The sequence below is a fragment of the Lithobates pipiens genome, unplaced genomic scaffold (assembly GCF_037356315.1).
Source record: "Lithobates pipiens isolate NorthernLeopardFrog02 unplaced genomic scaffold, aLitPip1_a1.2 Scaffold_23, whole genome shotgun sequence".
NCBI lineage: Eukaryota > Metazoa > Chordata > Amphibia > Anura > Ranidae > Lithobates > Lithobates pipiens.
In genome coordinates, this window is record NW_027507785.1 from 11,317,590 (window position 1) to 11,339,399 (window position 21,810).

A 21,810-nucleotide genomic window follows, 5' to 3' on the forward strand; every position below is an offset into this window, starting at 1 on the left:
TGTCTATAAACAATTTTTTTAATCAAGCACACAGACCTTCTTTCTTCATTTGGCTCACTTCCTTGTCCCAAAAAAGCACACTGTACTATATGCCCCTACCCTCCTCTTTGAAGAGGTTGAGCGGTGTCATATTTCTACTGGGGCTGCTTATGAGGGGATCACACCATCCCTGTGCTGTGCTGACTTTCTCCTGGGGGTTCTTATTATGAGGGGATCACACCATCCCTGTGCTGTGCTGACTTCCTCCTGGGGGTTCTTATTATGAGGGGATCACACCATCCCTGTCCTGTGCTGATTTACTCCTGGGCCTGCTTATTATGAGGGGATCACACCATCTCTGTCCTGTGCTGACCTACTCCTGGGGGTTCTTATTATGAGGGGATCACACCATCCCTGTGCTGTGCTGACTTTCTCCTGGGGGTTCTTATTATGAGGGGATCACACCATCCCTGTGCAGTGCTGACTTCCTCCTGGGGGTTCTTATTATGAGGGGATCACACCATCCCTGTCCTGTGCTGATTTACTCCTGGGCCTGCTTATTATGAGGGGATCACACCATCCCTGTCCTGTGCTGACTTACTCCTGGGGGTTCTTATTATGAGGGGATCACACCATCCCTGTGCTGTGCTGACTTTCTCCTGGGGGTTCTTATTATGAGGGGATCACACCATCCCTGTGCTGTGCTGACTTCCTCCTGGGGGTTCTTATTATGAGGGTATCACACCATCCCTGTCCTGTGCTGACTTACTCCTGGGGGTTCTTATTATGAGGGGATCACACCATCCCTGTGCTGTGCTGACTTCCTCCTGGGGGTTCTTATTATGAGGGGATCACACCATCCCTGTGCTGTGCTGATTTTCTCCTGGGCCTGCTTATTATGAGGGGATCACACCATCCCTGTGCTGTGCTGACTTCCTCCTGGGGCTGCTTACGGTGCTGCTGTCAGTGCTGTATATCACGGTGCTGGTGTGAGTGCTTAATGTCACGCTGCTGCTGTCAGTGCTGTATATCACGGTGCTGATGTCAGTGCTTAATGTCACGCTTCTGATGTCAGTGCTCTCTATCACGCTGCTGCTGTCAGTGCTGTATATCACGGTGCTGATGTCAGTGCTTAATGTCACGCTTCTGATGTCAGTGCTCTCTATCACGGTGCTGCTGTCAGTGCTGTATATCACGGTGCTGATGCCAGTACTCTCTATCACGGTGCTGCTGTCAGTGCTGTATATCACAGTGCTGATGTCAGTGCTTAAAGTCACACTTCTGATGTCAGTGCTCTCTATCACGGTGCTGCTGTCAGTGCTGTATATCACGGTGCTGATGTCAGTGCTTGATGTCACGCTTCTGATGTCAGTGCTCTCTATCATGGTGCTGCTGTCAGTGCTGTATATCACAGTGCTGATGTCAGTGCTTAATGTCACGCTTCTGATGTCAGTGCTCTCTATCACGGTGCTGCTGTCAGTGCTGTATATCACGGTGCTGATGTCAGTGCTTAATGTCACGCTTCTAATGTCAGTGCTCTCTATCACGGTGCTGCTGTCAGTGCTGTATATCACGGTGCTGGTGTGAGTGCTTAATGTCACGCTGCTGCTATCAGTGCTGTATATCACGGTGCTGCTGTCAGTGCTGTATATCACGGTGCTGATGTCAGTGCTTTATGTCACGCTGCTGATGTCAGTGCTCTCTATCACGGTGCTGTTGTCAGATGACTCTATCACGGTGCAGGTGTCATTGCTGTATGTCACGCTGCTGATGTCAGTGCTCTGTATCACGGTGCTGCTGTCAGATGCCTCTATCACGGTGCAGGTGTCATTGCTGTATGTCACGCTGCTGGTGATCATCTCCTGCACCCTCTTCTTTGCCTACCCTGGTCCCTGACCTTCCCTCTCCTCCATTGCCTTCATGCGCTCCACAGTCCTGAATTGTCAGAACAATTTCCCATATAAAAAAAGAATGCTTGTAGTTATCGATCCCAAATTCACCTCATACATATATTATGTCATTGGCCATGTGGTGGGACTATGTTTGCCCAGCTAATAATTATTTTGTGGCTGCAAATTTGACCTAAAGGTTTACGAAGTTCTCCTCCCATTGAAGTCAATGGGGCCCGCCGCGAACTTTCCGTTTCGCGAACTATCGGCCTCGTTCGCGGTCCGCGTTCGCGAAACGTCCCGTCGCAAGTTCGTCCATCACTAGTGAGGAGTACAAAGACAAGTGTGTCTTGCCTACAGTCAAGCATGGTGGTGGGAGTGTTATGGTCTGGAACTGCATGAGTGCTGCCTGCATTGAGGAGCTACAGATCATTGAGGGAACCATGAAGGCCAATATGTGCTGTGACATACTGAAGCAGAGCATGATCCCCTCCCTTCAGAGAGTGGGCTGTAGGGCAGTATTCCAACATGATAATGACCCAAAACACACCTCCAAGAGGACCACTGCCTTGCTAAAGTAGCTGAGGATAAAGGTAATGGACTGGCCAAGTGTGTCTCCAGACCTAAACCCTATTGAGCATCTACGGGGCATCCTCAAACGGAAGGTGGAGGAGCGCAAGGTCTCTAACATCCACCAGCTCTGTGATGTCGTCATGGAGGAGGGGAAGAGCACTCCAGTTTGTGGAGTTCTGGTGACCTCCATGCCCAAGAGGGTTAAGGAAGTGCTGGAAAATAATGGTGGCCACACAAAATCTTGACACTTTGGGCCCAATTTCTGTCAGATTTACAGCAACTTTACTTTCAAGTGTACTTGCAGTGCAAAGTGTATTTTCCTTTAGTAAATAACCCCCATCATACCCATATGAAATGTTTGTCCTTTTTTTCACACAAATAGAGCTTTCTTTTGGTGGTATTTAATCACTGCTGAGTTTTTTGTTTTTTTGCGCTATAGATCAAAAAACACTGAAAATCCTTTAAAGAAAACCAAAATCTTTGTTTCTGTTAAAATTTATTGCAGAGTATTGGCAAGTATTGGCAGAGTATTGGCAGAGTATAGGTAAAGTATTGGCAGAGTATGGCAGAGTATGGGCACTGAGCAGCACTGTGGGCACTACAGATCCAGCCCACAGCACTGCTGCCAACGATCTCCCACCCTCTCCCCTCACACTGTACAGATCGGTACAGAGAGGGGAGGGAGGAACCAGGGTCATGACATGATGTTGATTTGTTTACAAGTTATGGCTCCATCATTTGATGGAGCGATCACATGGTAAAAGGCCGCTACCAGTGGTTATTTACAGTGATCCCTGATGCACCAGGCAGTCATGGATATTTCTGGGAGCACGCCCCATGGGGCACGTGGAAGCATGATTCTGGGAGGACGTCCATGGATATATATATAATATATATATATATATATATATATATATATATACACACACACACAATGGAGAGCATGTGGGTGTGGCCATGGAACTAGAACTTCCAGCAGACCAATCAGTAAACAATTTAGGGAAAAATAAATTATAGCAAGGGGCAGGTGAATCAGGGGTTAACATTCTTGGATTGACTAAAAAAAATTATTAAACTGACACACATGGAAACATTTGAAGCATAATTCTCTTCTATATGTATAGAAGTCTATTGAAGAGTTTAACGCTGTATGAAGGGCCAGGCAAGTAAAATAGAAGAAAAGGGGGTTAGTATATAAGTATGGCTAAGATAGAACATGAAAGACACATAGTGGAGGAAAGCAAAAAAAATCCCAAGAAATTCTTTAAAGTATGTAAACAGCAAAAAAAAAGGGAATACAGACCATATTAGCCCTATACAAAGGATGGGGTGATGGCGAAGGTATTGAATTTATTCTGTTTCTCAGTCTTCACGAGGGAATCGGGGGGGGCATCAGTAAACAAAACTGCAGTGTTTATCCTCATGACACATCACAGGAAGCACCTCCATGGTTAACAGGGGACAGAATTAAAATTAGACTTGAGAAACTTAACATAAATAAATCACCAGAACCAGATGGCTGGCACCCGAGGGTACTTAGGGAACTTGGTCAAGTAATTGCCAGACCATTGTTCTTAATTTTTACTGACAGTCTACTGACTGGAATGGTACCAGCTGATTGGAGAAAAGTCAATGTAGCACAAATTTTTAAAAAGGGCCCAAAATACATCCCTGGGAATTACAGACCAGTTAGTCTAACATCAATAGTATGTAAACTCTTGGAGGGGATGATAAGGGACTATATAGAAGATTTTCATGAGAACTGTATCATTAGCAGTAATCAGCATGGATTCATGAAGAATCATTCTTGCCAAACCAAATCTACTAACCTTAAAAGTTTTTACAAAACTCTGTACTTTTATCACCTGCCAAAAATACATCAAGATATAAATAACCCACCAGGAGGGCCCATCGTTGCTTCAATGGAAAGTCTCACCAGTGGCTTTGCCATGTATGTGGATCGCTTTTTACAACCTCTGGTACAGAATCTTTCATCATCCATTAGAGAGGGTACACATCTACTGGACATCTTGTCATTCTGCTCCTGGGAACCCATGTACATATGGGCAACCCTGGATGTCGCCTCCCTTTACACATCCATTCCCCATGATTTAGGTCTGATGGCAGTAGAACACTTCCTATCCACCGATCCACTTATCAACCCACGACAAGCCCACTTCATACTTGAGGCAACAACTTTTTGCCTCAAGCATAATTACTTTGAATTTGAAGATGAGTTGTATCTACAAACCCAAGGCACTGCTATGGGGGCAAACTTTGCCCCAAGCTACGCAAATCTAACGATAGGTTATTGGGAACTCCACCACATCACACACAACAATCCCTTTGTTGCCAATGTAATTTTTTATGGGTGTTACATCGATGATGTAATATTCATCTGGGATGGCACCATGGAGAACCTAACGCAGTTTGTTTCCTATTGTAATCACAACAACTTGGGACTCTCTTTTACCTTCGTAGCAGACCCCGACAAACTTACCTTCTTGGATCTAGAACTCAACCACAGTGGCACACAGATAGATGCCACCAACTACATGAAACCCACTGCAGGAAACTCATACATACACTATCAGAGTTGCCACCACCCCAAATGGAAGAACAATATCCCCAAGAGCCAGTTCCACAGGATCTGACGCAATTGTACCAACGATGTGGATTACCAGACCCAAGGCCAACTCTTAATCCAAAAATTTCTGGACAAGGGATACCCCCAGCTCTCAAAGATGATGCTATCCATCAGTATCAGGCTAAACCGACACCCAAACTCAACACACTAGAAGGGCTCCAGTCAACAAGGTTTACCAGCCAATTCCATGACCATTACAGACAAATGGAAAAAATCTTCATCAAGAACTGGCCCATCCTGCTGGAACATCCTTTTTTGGGTTCCACTCTAACATTTAAACCCAAAGTTTCCTACCCCAAGGCCAAAAATATCAAGAGCCAAATTGCACCAAGTAAGATATGCAAACCCAAGCCGGATCCCACCACCCACACCCCCCTGATCCCACTAGCAGGCATGTTTCAATGCAAGAAAAAATGATGCATGATGTGTAAATTTGTCCAGCATGAACAAAAGGAAAACTTACCCTATAAAAGAGTTTCACAATTGCTCCAGTGGCAAGCATAGGTGGTTCATCGAACAGGGATGTGATGAGCACAGTGTGCCAAGACATTTTTTGACTGCACATCAAAAGTCCATCGAAGGCCTGAAGGTGTAGTTCATAGAGGCCATCTGTAGAGGTTTGCCTGCTGCGGAGCGTTTCAAACAACTCTGCCAGCAGGAGAATTTCTGAATATATTCTCTCAATTCCCTCTCGCCAGAGGGACTCAATGAGGAGTTAGACACATACACCTTGTTATAACAGATCACATTTCTGGTTTGTCCCCCCCTTCCTCCCTTCCCTTTCCCGGAGGATGCGGGGACTGTGACATCATAAGGGGCGGGGACATCACCCGCTGACCACGCCCATTGTCCCTATATAAGTCGCTGCACAATGCGTCCATGTCATTACGGCCAGAGACAGCGTTGAGTCAACATCTCAAGGAAGAAGAAGAGAATAAGAGAAGAGAAGGTGGCAGCGGCGGCGGCAGTAGACCGGGCCACCGCTAGTAAAAGAGCTGGAAGGAGCGGAGGCCCAGCAAGAAGAACTGAAGAGGGGGACAAGACCCCCGAAGTCGGAAGAAGAGGCGGCGGCAATGACAAAAGACCGGGCCACCGCTAGTAAAAGAGCTATAGGAAGAAAGCGGAGGCCCGGCAAGAAGAACCAAAGAGGGGGACAAGACCCCCGAAGTCGGAAGAAGACCCCCGGGCAGCGATGAAGAAGAAAGCCGGGCTCCTCCGCTAGTAAAAGAGCTAGCAGAAGATAGCGGAGGAGTCAAGCGAGAAGACCCCCCAAGACGGAAGAAGACCCCCGGAGCTGTGCAATAAATAGTTGAAAACCTTGTGTTGTGTTTTATTTACATTTTTTTCACCAGGTGAATGTGTAGGGGTACATTGTACCCCATACTCATTCACATAGGGTGGAGGGCTGGTATCTGGGGGCCCCCTTATTAAAGGGGGCTCCCGGATTCCGATAAGCCCCCGTCCACAGACCCCAACAACCATCGGCCAGGGTTGTCGGGAAGAGGACCTTGTCCTCATCAACATGGTAACAAGGTGCTTTGGGGTGGGGGGCACCCCCATGTTGAGGGCATGCGGCCTGGTAGGGCTCAGGGGGGCGCTCGCTCGTCCCCACCCCCTTTCCTGACTGGCTTGGCTGCGCGCACGGATAAGGGTCTGATATGGGCTTGGGGGGGACTCCCACGCCATTTTTTCGGTGTAGGGCTTCCCTTTTAAGTCCATACCAGGTGATGGGCTAGCGATGTGTCAATCTTGCCGCCGAAGGCGGCGACATTGACTTCCTTCGCTAATCCCGTCTACCTGGATCTGCGTTCAAAATGAATGGACTTTCCTCCGTGTGTGGGCAAGTCCGTTCATTTCAAAAGTCCAGCGGACTAGCACACAGACAGCTGGATTTTCCGCCAGACTCGCAGTCCAACGGACAATTTTTGAGTCAAAACTTCTTTCTAAGTCCGCCGGACTTTTGGGAAAAAAAAGTCCGCCGAGCCCACACACTGGTCCGCCGGATAGTCTGATCGTGTATACGCAGCATTAGGATTACTCCATTTGGAGCGCCAGATAAACACTGACTATACTGCTAATTAAAAAGTAAAGTGCCGCACCCTATTCCATCACATTGTGGAGCAGTTATCTCCCGGCCCACTTCCCAATGCTCAGCTGTCTGGGCCTTTTTTAGTACATGTGCATCTGATCGCACTGTTGTTATTTGCAAACTTTGACTCACGCACATTAAGCGTGGCAAAAACACCAACCATTTGGGTATCACATGCTTGACAAGGCATTTAACCTCCCGCCACTCAGCCCGTTGGCAAGAGCACCTAAAAGCCACACAAAAGGGGCACGAATCTGTCCCTCCTCCTTACTCTCCTCAGTCTGTCCCTGCTATACCTCTATGACCTCTCAGCAGCCTCCACTGACAGGGATGATGGTATAGTGCAGGGTGTCCCAGGTCCTTGCAGCACATCTTCCAGCAGCACACCACCAGCTGTAGATTATAGCCAGCAAAATTCTCTACCCCATCTGCTGCAGCAGAAAAAAAATACAGTCAATGTCATCCATATGCCTAGCTTCTAAATGCAAGCTTGTAAAAGCTGCTGGCTCTACAACTTCTGCCTTTTTGCCTGGTGGATTCTGCCCTTTCTGTGAATTTGCAGAATGTTCTGTACCACAATGGCAGGTTCTCAGTCACTATTTCTTTACACATAAGGCCATTCCAGCTCTCTACCATCACACGGAAGGCAATGTGGTGGCATCGTTGGGCAAGGCAATCAGCCACAAAGTCCAGGTTACTGCTGGCACGTGGTCCACAAAGCATGGGTAGGGACAATATATTTTGTTCACAGCACACTGGGTAGCTCTGCTTGCAACTCGGAAGAATGTAGAACAGGACTCAGTGCTGCAGCTTGTTGTGCCTGCACGTTTCCATACAGCTGGTGACAATGCCAGATTTGTCAATTCTACCCACTCCTCTCCTCCTACTCCATGCCCTCCTCTGCTGAATTGTCTAATGAACCTCAAGCACCTCCTAAGCTTTCAAAGGCCTATTCAATGAGTCAGGCTAAAAGGTGCCATTCATTGCTTCAGCTGGTGTGTTTAGGGGACAAGAACCACACTGGAGCAGAGATTCTTGAAGCTCTGCGGGGACAGGCCCATAGGTGGTTCACGCCAAGCCAGCTGGAGCCAGGAATGGTGGTGTGTGATAATGGCACACACCTCCTGTCTGTACTTTTGTGGTGGTGCAGCATTTCCTAAATAGATACCCAGGGTTGGAAGATCTACTAAAGCATGCTGAAACAGTCTATATCCATTTCAGATGATCATACACAGCCAGTGCTTGGTTGGCTGAAGCTCAGTGGGAATTCCATCTGCATATAAACTGTCTGATTTGTGACATGCCCACCTGGTGTAACTTGACTTTGGCAATGCTGCAACAGCTACATATGCAGCAGAGGGCCATCAATGAGTACCTGTGTGAGTATGACACAACGACAGGCTCAGGCCAGCTATTTTTTTCCCCATGCCAATGGCTGCGCATAAATTATTCATGCACTGTATTGTCACCATTTGAGGGGGCCACAAGGATGGTGAGCTGTCAGGGCCGCTGATAAGCCAATACAATTGGCCCTGTTGTACCGGGCCCAGCCAGCAGGGGGGCCCAGGCAATTTGAGCAGAGAATGAAAGAACATGTGTGAAGAGGTGTATAGTGACAGAACATGTGTGAAGAGGTGTACAGTGATAGAACATGTGTGCAGAGGTGTACAGTGATAGAACATGTGTGAAGAGGTGTACAGTGATAGAACATGTGTGCAGAGGTATACAGTGATAGAAGATGTGTGAAGAGGTGTACAGTGATAGAACATGTGTGAAGAGGTGTACAGTGACAGAACAAGTGTGCAGAGGTGTACAGTGATAGAACATGTGTGCAGAGGTGTACTGTGCTTCAAATAATAGGCTCCCCCTGTGTGTCCTGAGAACAGTGTACTCATAATGGGTGCCCCCCTGTCATGTCATGTGGATGGGGGAGATTTGACTCCTTATATTGAGAGACCCCTGTGTGTCTTGACTCACTGGGGAGAAGCCAGGGTTGGGGCTGAAGGAGGGACCAGGGCCAGGACCAGGGGTGGGGTTGAAGGAGGGACCAGTGATGGGGCTGAAGGGGGCCCATCAGGTGGGCTATAGGGGGCCCAATGATTTCTATCCCTGTTGTGTTCCTGCTGGAGCAGACTCTGCGTGGCATTATGGACAGGGCACTCGAGGCAGAGCAATGGGACAAAGAGGAGGACTTACTTTGCTGTCAAGGCACACTTTATGCAAGCATCATTGTTCTGATGCCACAAAACACACAAGAGGAGAGAGAGGAGGAGGATGATTCTGGCAGTTTCGGAGGCATGGAAGCAGAGGAAGACATATGTCAAACAGTAAGAGATGGTTTTCCATCCCCAGAACCCTTGGGAGTAGTACGTGACCAGGAGGAGGCAGTTTCAGATACTGTAATCCTCAGTGTTCCCCAAGGTTTCTGCTTCTCATGCCTCCACAAATTTGCGTTGCATGGGCTTCCTCATGTTTCAAAGCCTGCGAAAGGACCCAAGAATATGTGGCGCAAAGGAAAAGGATCACTATTGGTTGGAAACTCTCCTTGACCACCATTATAAAGGGAAAGTCTCAGAACTCATCCTGTCCCCATAGAGAGTGCAGAAGATGAAATCTCTTGAGGACATCTTGAAGATTTGTTTATTGTACGCCTTACCCAACTCCTGTAGGTTACAGTGTTGTGGAAAAGGTAGTTTTGAGGCTTCTGTTGGTCAAGAGAGGAGCGGTGGAAAAGGTGGCCACCTAAGTGATGCATTTCTGAATTCTGTCAGCTTCCACATCCCATTGGCAGCATCTGCATCACATAGCAGATGATTATCTAGGGATGAAAACAGAGATGGAGAGCTTTCCAGTCAACGATCCACTGATTTACTGGGTTATGAGAATAGACCAGTGTTTCTCAGCTCCAGTCCTCAAGACGCCCCAAGCAGGTCATGTTTTCAGGATTTCCATTATTTTGCACAGGTGATTTGATTAGTTTCCCTGCCTTAGTGATTTCCACAGCCAATTCATCTGAGAGAAATCCTGAAAACATGATCTGTTGGGGCGCCTTGAGGACTGGAGTTGAGAAACACTGGAATAGACCACTGGCCAGAACTTGCCCAGTGTGCTATTGAGCTGCTGGGCTGCCCTGCATCCAGCGTGCTTTTCAAACAAGCATTCAGTGCTGCTGGTGGTTTAGTTACTAATCATAGAACACGTCTGTCCACAGACTCCGTGGACCATCTGACTTTTATCAAAATGAATCAGACCTGGATTACCAACAGCTATGAAGCTCCTAATGTCGATGTCACTGATTAAGTGTATTTGAGATGTGGAATCACTGCAGGACTTTTGGGCTGCCTTGTGTTGTGGGTCTTTCATCTGTAAGAATGATTTTGGTGTAGATTTCATGGGAACAATTAGCACCTAAAGACTAATTTTTCCGCACCTGTTTGACAAGTGCATATCATTGCAATTTTTGACAGCAAGGTCAATTCTTGCTTTAATCAAGAGTACCTCTATAGAGCTACGGTGTACAGGCACCAGCAACACTAAAAGAGCAATTTTTCCACACCTGTTTTACAGGTGCATATCAATGCAATTTTTGACATCAAGGTCAATTCTTGCTTTCATCAAGAGTATCTCTAGGGTTATGGTGTGAAGGCGCCGCCAACACCCAAAGAACAATTTTCCCGCACCCATTACTTTTATCCAAAGTCTGAGGTAGAGACACCAGAATTTATCTAAAAAAAATCTCTAATCTTGTTCCCAGTGCACTACATTATGGTCTCATCATACAGACTGGCTCTTCAACCCGTTGCTTGTAAAATAAAGAAAGCTTGCAGGGAAAATTTCATTTTTTGGGGCTTTATAAATGCAATTATTGCTGCAGATGCTTCTATACACAGTACAGATGTGTGGTACTTTACAGGTGGACTAAGGGGACCCCCTAGGCACTATATTGAAAATAATTTTAAATTTTTATGCTTTCACTTTAAGCATTAATAAATCACTGCTCATTTAAAAATTACGTTTTTTACAAACCTTTTTTCCCTGATATATTTCCCCCTGGGCAGTACCCGGACCCCCCATAATCATTGTTTGCCCATTTACTTGGATATAAGCCTTCAAAATGGGCACTTTTGATTTTTCAAGTTCGGCTCCCATAGACTTCAATGGGGTTCATAGACTTCAATGGGGTTCATTATTTGGGTTCGAACATTCGCGATGTTCGAAAGTTCTGGTGCGAACCGAACAGGGAGTCGTTCGGTCCATCCCTAGTGGCTGCAGAATAATCTAGGATCTGGAGGATGGATGTGTTGCGCTGGAGGGAGAGATCAACCATCGCTGGATCAATGAGCCATCGCTGGACCTCAGAGAGATGATCATCCATCGCTGGATAGCAAGAGTGGATTACCACCACTGGAATCATTGTTAATTTTTTTTATTTTTAATAAAGGACTTTTGCAATGGTGTGTATGTATTTTTTAACAAATTCTTACACTTTCTTTGTGAAATGGTAGGGGTACTTTTGTACCCCCTTACCATTTCAAACAGGGGGAGGTGGGATCTGGGGGTCCCCTTGTTAAAGGGGGCTTCCAGATTCTGATAAGCCCCCCCGCCCACAGACCCCCACAAACAGCGGCGAGAATTGTGGTGATGAGGCCCTTGTCCACATCAACATGGGGACAAGGTGCTTTGGGGGGACCCCAAAGCATCCTCCCAATGTTGAGGGCATGTGGCCTGGTACACTTCAGGAGGGGCGCTCTCTCATCCACCCCTCTTTTCCTGTGGCCTGCCAGGTTGTGTGCTCGGATAAAGGGTCTGGTATGGATTTTTAGGGGGAACTCCACGCCATTTTTTTTTCAATTTGGCGTAGAGTTACCCTTAAAATCCATACCAGATCTGAAGGGTCTGGTATGGATATTTGGGGGGAACCCCACATAATTTTTTTTTTTTTATGCCGGGTTCCCCTTAATATCCATACCAGACCTTAAGGGCCTGGTAATTGAATTCGGGGGGACCCCACGCTTTTTTTTAAAAATGTTATCAATGACTTTCAATGACTGTTCTCTGTATTACGGGAGCCGACAATTCATTATAGCCACGAGTGATTTTAAATGACTTTTTTTCCTGCAGAAATGACACTTTGTGCAGGGACAGTTCTAAGCACGGGAAACATGCGCCCCTTCACAGGCATACTATAGATACCCCCCAGGTACAAAATTTAAAACATTTAAAACATTACACTTTTATTGTTTTACTTTAAGTATTATTAAAATCAGTGCTCCCGAAAAAACTTCAATTTTTAAAACTTTTTTTGCATTGATAAATGTCCCCTGGGGCAGGACCCAGGTCCCCAAACACTTTTTATGACAATAACTTGCATATTAGCCTTTAAAATTAGCACTTTTGATTTTGAACGTTCGAGTCCCATGGACTTTAATAAGGTTCTAAAGTTCAGACGAAGTTTAGGTCTGTTGGCAGGTTCTGGTGCGAACCGAACTGGGGGGTGTTCGGCTCATCCTTAGTGTGCGCCATAATTCATTTAAGTGTATGTTTTCCTAAAAATTTGTATTTGAAAAGCCACTATTTTATTCCCCAGGGCCTCTGCTTTCAGTAAATATAGTAAAATATATAATGCTTGGCGATTCTAATTCATTTTCTAGGAGAAAGACAATTGAAAACCAAGCTTTTTCTGGTACTTTTTGTTTACATGTAACAATTATTTTTTATGGTAGAAAATTACTTAGAATCCCCACACATAGATAATAAATTGGTGGGCTTTGCAATTTTTTATGTCACACTGTATTTGCACAGGGGTCTTTAAATTTGTTTGTGGGATCTGACCAATGGCAGCACATCCACTAGAGGCGCATGGGTGATTTTAAATGACTTTTTTTCCTGCAGAAATGACACTTGCGTCCGGCCTCCTAATCTACATGCAGGGCGCCGGAAGCATGGATTTCAATGTTTTTTTTTAAGTACGTGATTAGGGCCAGGGGCTCTAATAGGCTTCAAAAAGGGTGCACTGTGCCCTAGGTGTGTGACAATAGCGAATAAATATTCAGTGTTGTCACACTGATCCTCCTCCCACCCAATCAGGAAGCCGTTCTTGAGACGCGACACCCCATTGGCTGAAAGGACAGGTGATCCTATTGGATGCCAAGAAGGAGGAAGGAGGAGACGCATGGCGGAAGAGGAGGAGGAGACATGATGGAAGCCGCTGCTCGTAGGAGCGCTGCCTCGACCTAGATGGGGGGTAAGCGTGGTATTCTGTATACCAGAGGGTCACAAGAATTACATGCTATGGAAATATATTTGAATAATATGTATTCATTCAATCAGAATGTATAAACTATTTATGCATTTCCTCTACCATTTAATTATTCTACCAGTTGTACACCAGAGCTCATATTTTAAATAATTTTTGTATTCTATGTCAATTACTCAGTATTTTTCATAATAAAACCAAGGAATTTTTTTCAAGCTCTTTGTTTCTCATTGCTGCTAAAAAGCCCCTTGGGGAATTTTTGTTTCTGTTTTTTTTTCCAGTGTGGGGCTGAATTACCAACCAACTGCCAGTGCGGGTGACGCAATTGACCGACAGATAGCATGGGGGGGTGCCACTAGCCAACCGTATGTGTGAGCTCTGCCAGTTTACACTCTGACTGTGCCACACGGTATTTGCGCAGTGGTTTCTCAAACGCAATTCTTGGGGAAAAATACACTTTTTGGAATTTTAATGTAAAAAAAATAAATACATGACCCTATTTTTTTTGTAAATGATGATGTAAATAGATACCAAACATGTCATGCTGTCAAATTGTTCACACCCATGCAACAGCGACAAATGGCATACATTTTGCTTTCCATAGGCGACGCTTTCAAGGCTTTTACAGGCTTCCACTAGATTTACAGAAGAGGTCTGGTGCCACAATTACTGCCCATTAACTGATGATTGTGCCAATACATCACATATATGGGACAATTTCTGTTTGCGTGTGTGTGTGTGTGTGTGTGTATGGGATCGACGTACACGTTCGCCTTTGCATGCAAGTGCGGGGAGGCGGGGACATGAAATATTATACATGAAAGTAAAAAATAAGGTACTCAAGTCCCCAGGAACAATAATAAAATCATGACAAACGTATAAAGAAAAATAATAAGAATAAAATGACTGTAAAATAATACAAAAATATATATAATATAATAATAAAAATATAGTATAGTATAACATAATATTAAAAAATTATATTTTTTTCACATCAGCTATCATCCCACAAAAAGGATGTTAGTGGGGCCCCTTTTACTAATTAGCCCCAAAGGATTCCAGATTTCATATGTCCGAACCCATTTCTTACATCTACTGAGTTCTTACATGTAGCTTAGGTAGGGCATACAGAAATTCATGTAGAATAATATAACTTTTTTTTTTGTTCCTGCAGATTATTGCAGAATGAGATCCCTTGCTGGTATACTCTTTTCTGTCTGGCTGATATTTGGGATTCGGCGGACACAAGCGGTATGTACACTGAAGTAAATGGTAACCAGATAATAAATAAATGTATTGCAGTTTGGTGAGTGAAATAAGTATTTGAACTCCTACCAACCAACAATAATTCTGGCTCCCACAGACTGGCTACAGTAGGTGTTCATGTGGTACACAGATTAGTCCTGTCAATGTAAGAAGGTGCTCCTAATGACAACTCATTAGGTGTATAAAAGGCACCTGTCCACAGAATCGCTTTCTTCCATTAAAACCATCATGGGCAAGACCAAAGAGCTGTCAAAGGACATCAGGGACAAGATTGTAGACCTACATAAGGCTGGAATGGGCTATCAGCCATCAGCAAGAAGCTTGGTGAGAAGGAGACAACTGTTGGAGCAATTTTTCGCAAATGGATGAAATACAATATAACCGTCAATCGCCCTCCGTCTGGAGCTCCATGCAAGATTTCCCCTCATGGGGAGAGGATGATCATGAGAAAAGTGAGGGATCAGCCCAGAACTAAACGGGAGGAGCTTGTGAATGATCTCAAACCATTGGTAACACAATATGCAGCTATAGATTAAAATCCTGCAGTGCCTGCAAGGTCCCTCTCCTCAAGAAGGCTGTACATGTACAGGCTTCTCTGGCACTTGCCAATGAACATCTAATGCCGCGTACACACGAGCGGACTTTTGAACATCCAAAGTCCGACGGAATGATTCCGTCAGACTATTCGATCGTGTGTGGGCTGCAACGGACTTTTGATTCGCAAAAGTCTGACGGACTTTAGAATATGGAACATGCTTCAAATTTTTCCGACGGAACTCCGCCGGACCCAGTCCCTCCGAAAAATTCGCTCGTGTGTATGCTATTTCGACGGACTAAAACCGACGCTAGGGCAGCTATTGGCTACTGGCTATGAAGTTCCTTATTCGAGTCCAGTCGTACGTCATCACGTTCGAATCCGTCGGAGTTTGGTGTGATTGTGTGTGGCCAAGTCCGTTCAGTCGAAAAGTCCGTCAGAACTCTGTCGGAACTCCGGCAGAACTCCGGCAGAACTCCTTCGGAAGTCTGTCGGACATAAGTCCTCTCGTGTGTACGGGGCTTAAATGATTCAGAGAAGGACTGGGAGAAAGTGCTGTGGTCAGATGAGACAGAAATTGAGCTCTTTGCATTAACTTGACTCGCCGTGGTGGGAGGAAGAAAAATGCTGACTATGACCCTAATGCCGCGTACACATGGGCGGACTGTATGGCATACTTAGTTCGTCATACAATCCGATGGACAGTCCGTCGTACTTTCCACTGAACGGACTTGACCACACACGGATGCACAAACAGTCCGTCGAAAGCTTGCGCGATGACGTGTACAGCACGTACGACGGGACTAGAAATAGGAAGTCCAAGACACAGCAAAGCACCCTTCCGCTGTGTAAATCCTTTCTGGGCATGCGCCATTCTTAGTCCATCGAACTAGCATACTGACGACCGTACTGTCCGCTGAAACCAAAGTACGACGGACGGAATTTCGAAAAAACCGAAATACTTAGTACGCCGGACTGCACGCTGAAAAAGTCAGCTGAAGCCCACACACGAGCGGATTGTCCGCTGAAACAGACTAAGTACGCCATACAGTCCGCTCGTGTGTACGCGGCATAAGAACACCTACAATCAAGCATGGAAGTGCTAACATGATGCTTTGGAGCTGTTTCTCTGCTAAAGGTACAGGCTGATTTTTCTGCATTGAGGAGCCAATGGAAGGAGCCACGTATTATTATTATTATACACGATTTATATAGTGCCAACAGTTTACACAGCGCTTTACAATGTATAGAGGGGGGGGGGGGCAACACAATTACAGTACAGTTCAATACAAAAGTTACAGGAGGACCCGGCTTGTAGAGCTTACATTCTAAAGGGAGGGGGAGGTGGTACAAAAGGTAACAGCTGCAGAGAATGATTTATGTGGGGGTGGCTCTGGGACAGTTGTTAGGTGGGTGTGGGATAAGCTTCCCTGAATAAATTAGTTTTCAGGGATCTCCTAAAGGTGGACAGGTTAGAAGCTGATCGGACAGACTGGGGCAGGGAGTTCCAGAGGATGGGAGAGGCTCTGAAGAAAGTCTTGAAGGCGAGCATGAGAGGAGGTAATAAGGGAGCTAGAAAGCAGGAGGTCCTGGGAGGAGCGGAGGGGACGATTTGGGCGATATCTACAGATGAGGTTGGTGATGTAGATGGGAGCGATGTTGTGGATGGCTTTGTATGTTATGGCTAGCATTTTGAATTTTACACGGTGGGATAGGGGAAGCCAGTGAAGGGATTGGCAGAGAGGGGCAGCAGTCACGGATCGATTAGTGAGGTGTATTAGTCTAGCAGCAGCAGCATTCATAATAGGCTGAAGGGGGGTAGCCTGCTTAAGGGTAGGCCATTAACCAGTTCCCGACCAGCGCACGCCGATGTATGTTGGCAGAATGGCACGGGCAGGCATATTGGCGTACAGGTACGTCCAATCTTCAATGCCGCCCCCTGCCATCGTGAGCGCGCCGCCGCCGGCGCGCTCGCATCCAGGTCGGAAACCAGGTGAGTCCGGTCGCGGGTCCCGTGGACTCGATCGCCGTGGGCATACCCATGATCGTCTCATGGGGCTGCTGAATGGAGGAAATGCTGTGTAAACAGCATTTCCCCATTCTGCCTAGCAACTAGTGACGCTGATCTCTGCTCCATGTGATAGGAGCAGAGATCAGTGTTCACTAAATGAAAGCCCAGCCCCCACACAGTTAGTAACACACCCCTAGGAACACTTAACCCCTACACTGCCACCCACTGGTTAACCCCTTCACTGCCAGTGCCATTTACACAGGAATCACTGCATTTATATAGCAGTGATTACTGTATAAATGACAATGGTCCCAAAAATGTCCGATGTGTCCGCCGCAATGTCGCAGTCACAATAAAAATCGCTGATCGCTGCCATTACTAGTAAAAAAAATAATAATAAAAAATTATTAATAAGAATGCCATAAAACTATCCCTATTTTGTAAACGCTATAACTTTTGCGCAAACCAATCAATAATCGCTTATTGTGATTTTTTTACCAAAAATATGTAGAAGAATACGTATCGGCATAAACTTAGGGAAAAAAATGTTTTTTTATATATTTTTGGGGGATATTTATTATGACAAAAAGTAAAAAATAATGTGTTTTTTTCTAAATTGTCGCTCTATTTTTGTTTATAGCGCAAAAAATAAAAAACGCAGGGGTGATCAAATACCACCAAAAGAAAGCTCTATTTGTGGGAGAAAAAGGACGTCAAATTTGTTTGGGAGCCACGTTGCGCGACCGCGCGAATTGTCAGTTAAAGCCACGCAGTGCCGAATCGCAAAAAGTGGTCTGGTCTTTGACCAGCAAAATGGTCCGGTCTGTAAGTAGTTAAGGAGAGAGTTGCAGTAGTCAAGGCGGGAAATAATCAAGGAGTGAACGAGATGCTTTGTGGTGTCAGGAAGGATCGAATTCTGGAGATGTTGCGGAGGTGAAGGTGTCAGGATTTAGCCAGTGATTGGATATGGGGGCTGAAGGAGAAGTCAGAGTCAAGGATTACACCCAGGACCCTGGCATGTGTGGAGGGACCAATGGTTGTGTTGTTGATATTAATGGTGAAGTCACAAGGGGGGGGGGGGGGTCGTGAAGGAGGAAATATAACAAGCTCAGTTTTAGAAAGATTGAGTCTGAGGAAGTGGTGTGACATCCATACTGATATGTCATTCAGTAAGTTTGAGATCTGTAAGGAGATGGAGGGGGTGAGTTGAGGAGTGGAGAGATAGATCTGGGTGTCATTGGCATAGAGGTGGTATTGGAAACCATAGGAGGTTATCAACTGGCCCAGGGAAGGGGTATAGAGTGAGAATAGGAGGGGCCCAAGGACAGAACCTTGGGGTACCCCAACAGAAAGAGAAAGGGGAGCAGAGGAGATGGAGTTGTAAGTGACACTAAAAGTGCGCTGAGATAGGTAGGAGGAGAACCAGGATAAAGCAGAATCACGGAGGCCAAAGGAGTGTAATTTGCTGAGGAGGAGCAGGTGGTCAACTGTGTCAAAGGCAGCAGAGAGGTCTAAAAGTATGAGTATGGAGTAGTGCCCATTGGTTTTAGCAGTTAGTAGGTCATTGGTGAGTCTTAGTAGGCCAGTTTCAGTAGAATGTTGTGGGTGGAAGCCAGACTGTAGGGGGTCGAGAAGGTTGTTGTCCATGAGGTAGCGACTCGTTTAGTCCTGCACAAGGCGTTCAATGAGCTTGGAGGCAAATGGGAGCAGGGAGATGGGTCTTAAGTTGTTCAAACAGGTGGGGTCTAGTGAGGGTTTTTTGAGTATGGGGGTAACCAGTGCATGTTTCAGCAGGGAATGAAAGGTGCCGGAGGAAAGGGAGAGGTTGAAGATGTGGATTAGGGAGTTGAGGATAGAGTGGGAGGGTGGTCATAATTGTGAGGGTACAGGGTCCAGAGAACAGGTAGTGAGGTGGGCCATGGAGAGGAGTTTATTAACTTCATCTGTGGTAACTGGGCAAAAAGAGGAGAGTATTGAATGTGGTGTTGGACCCGATGTGTTGGATAGGGGAGGAAGTTAAATGCTGGATATCTCCTTGCGAATTGTGTCAATTTTGATATTGAAATGGTTGGCAATGAGGGATGAGCCAAACACCCCCCCCCCCTTTTGGTTCGCACCAGAACTTTCGAACGGACCGAAAATTTGTGCAAACTTTAAGTCATTGAAGTCTATGGGACTCGAACGTTTGAAATAAAAAGTGCTAATTTTAGTGGCTAATATGCAAGATATTGTCCTGAAAAGGGTTTGGGGACCTGGCTCCTGTCCCAGGGGACATGGGTCAATGCCAAATTTATTTTTTAAAAACTGCAGTTTTTTCGGGAGCACTGATTTTAATGATGATTAAAGTGAAAAAAAAGTGAAATATTCCTTTAAATATCGTGCCTGGGGGGTGTCTATAGTATGCCTGTGAAGTGCCATGTGTTTCCCGTGTTTAGAACAGTCCCTGCACAAAATGACATTTAACGGAAATAACGTCATTTAAAACTGCTTGCGGTTTTAATGTAATATCTAGTTCTGGCAATATGGATGAAAATCATTGAGAAAAATGGCATGGGTAGCCCCCCCCTGCCCATTACCAGCCCCTTTGGTTCTTGTACGGATATTAAGGGGAACCCCTTACCCATATTAAAAAAAGGAAAGGTGTGGGGTCCCCAGGCCCTATATACTCAGAACAGCAGTATGCAGGCGGTGCAAAAAAGACAGGAACTGTGTAGGTTTGTTGTGTTAAGTAGAATCTGTTTGTAATTTTGAACTGGTACATTTTTAAAGTGTAGCTCCAGTCAAAAAATCAATTTTTAAGATTTTTGGAAAACAGGGAAGGGTTATCACCCCGTCTTTTTTCATCTCACTTCCTGTTGTCTCCTTCCATTTGCAAGTAGGAGACGTTTGCAAGTTGGATGTTTGAAAGTAGCGGCCTGCCCTATATGCTCTGCAGAAATGGGGGCCTAAGGTGTTGGTGGGGCCACAACACTGTAAGCCCTCAAAGTGACTCTTGGTGGGCACTGGAGCGCCCTGCTGTGAACGATTATATCAAGAATTGTAATTACATGCCATTGTTGAACAGTGGTAGAAAAATTGGGCCTTTGGTGCTTGTGGTGGTGGTGCTGGCGCCACAACACTATAATTCCTCACAGTTACTCTTGGTGGGTACAGGAACGGGCCCTGCTGTGAAATATTATATCAAGAATTGTAATTACATGCCCCTGTTAAACAGGGGCTGAAAAATTGTGCCTTAGGCACTGGTGCTAGTGCCACGACACTGCAACCTCTCCCATATACTCTAGATGGAGTTCAGGAATGAGCCCTGCTGCAAAGCATTGCATCAAACATTTTATTACATGCCCCTGTTAAACAGGGGCAGAAAAATTGGGCCTTAGGCACTGGTGCTGGTGCCATGACACTGCAACCTCTCCCAGATACTTTAGTTGGAGTGATCAATGCTGCAAAGCTTTGCATCAAAAATTGTAATTACACTCCCCTCTTAAACAGGGGCTGAAAAATTGGGCCTTAGGCACTGGTGCTGGTGCCACGACACTGCAACCTCTCCCAGATACTCTATTTGGAATGCAGGAATGAGCCCTGCTGCAAAGCATTGCATCAAAAATTGTAATTACACGCCCCTGTTAAACAGGGGCTGAACAACTGGGCTGGTGGCATCACCCAGAACCAAAAATGTTCTTCCAAGATATCAGCGGGATCATTGAGGAGGAAGAGGATAGTCAGTCAACATAACAGGACAGTCACTCAGCATCAGCATAGGCAGTCTTGAAGGGATGTGACATTTCCACTAAAAATTATTCGGTTACATCAGCTTCAGGTGCTTGGTAGCTGGTGGTGATCCAAAACTGATTCATCTTTATGAAGGTCAGTCGATCAACTGAGTCGGTGGACAGGCACACCCTGTGATCATTTACAAAGCCACCAGCAGCACTGAAGGTGCGTTCCAAAAGAACACTGGATGCAGGACAGGCCAGTAGCTCAATTGCATACTGTGCAAGCTCTAGACAGTGATCCATCCTCAAGACCCAGTAAGCCAGAGGATTTTCAGTGGGAAAGGTGTCCAAGTTTGACCTTGCCCCTAGGTATTCCTGCAAGCAGCAAGGAGAGGTCCGCTTTGTTCTTTGGTGTGAGTCTTTAAGGTACACTTGCCAACAAGCTGCATGGCAGGTCAACATATGTCTGGTCAAGCATGTGGTGCCCAAGCGGCTGATGTTTTGGCCACACGAGATACGCTTGAGACATATGTTGCAAATAGCAGCGGTGCGATCTGATGCACTCGTCTCAAAAAAGGCACGTACCAAAGAACTTTTGGAATAACGCACAGAGGCAGCGCCCTACACAGGCGGAGCTCTGCGGTGTGATTCAGTCGGTGTGCTGCCCCTAAGCTGGCCCCCAGAGGGCATCCTGCCTCATTGGAGATGTGCCTCCTCCTCCTCCTCCTCTCTCCTACCATGCACCCACGTGGAGTTAGTGACCTAATCATCCCCTCCCTCTTCATCACTGAAGCAAACCTGGCAGTATGCTGCAGCTGATGGAACATGACTGCCTGATTGCTGTCCTTCTTG

General features: G+C 45.9%; 1 protein-coding gene across 1 annotated transcript in view; it reads left to right on the top strand.

Annotated features, from left to right (window-relative positions):
* Positions 1–21,810, top strand: part of LOC143927195 (ecto-ADP-ribosyltransferase 5-like) — a 425,121-nt gene that overhangs the window by 366,120 nt on the left and 37,191 nt on the right. The window contains exon 2 of the mRNA XM_077451173.1: positions 14,608–14,684. Within this exon, the coding sequence (XP_077307299.1) occupies positions 14,619–14,684 (66 nt within the window). The 5' untranslated portion in view covers positions 14,608–14,618. The remainder of the gene's footprint in view (positions 1–14,607; positions 14,685–21,810) is intronic.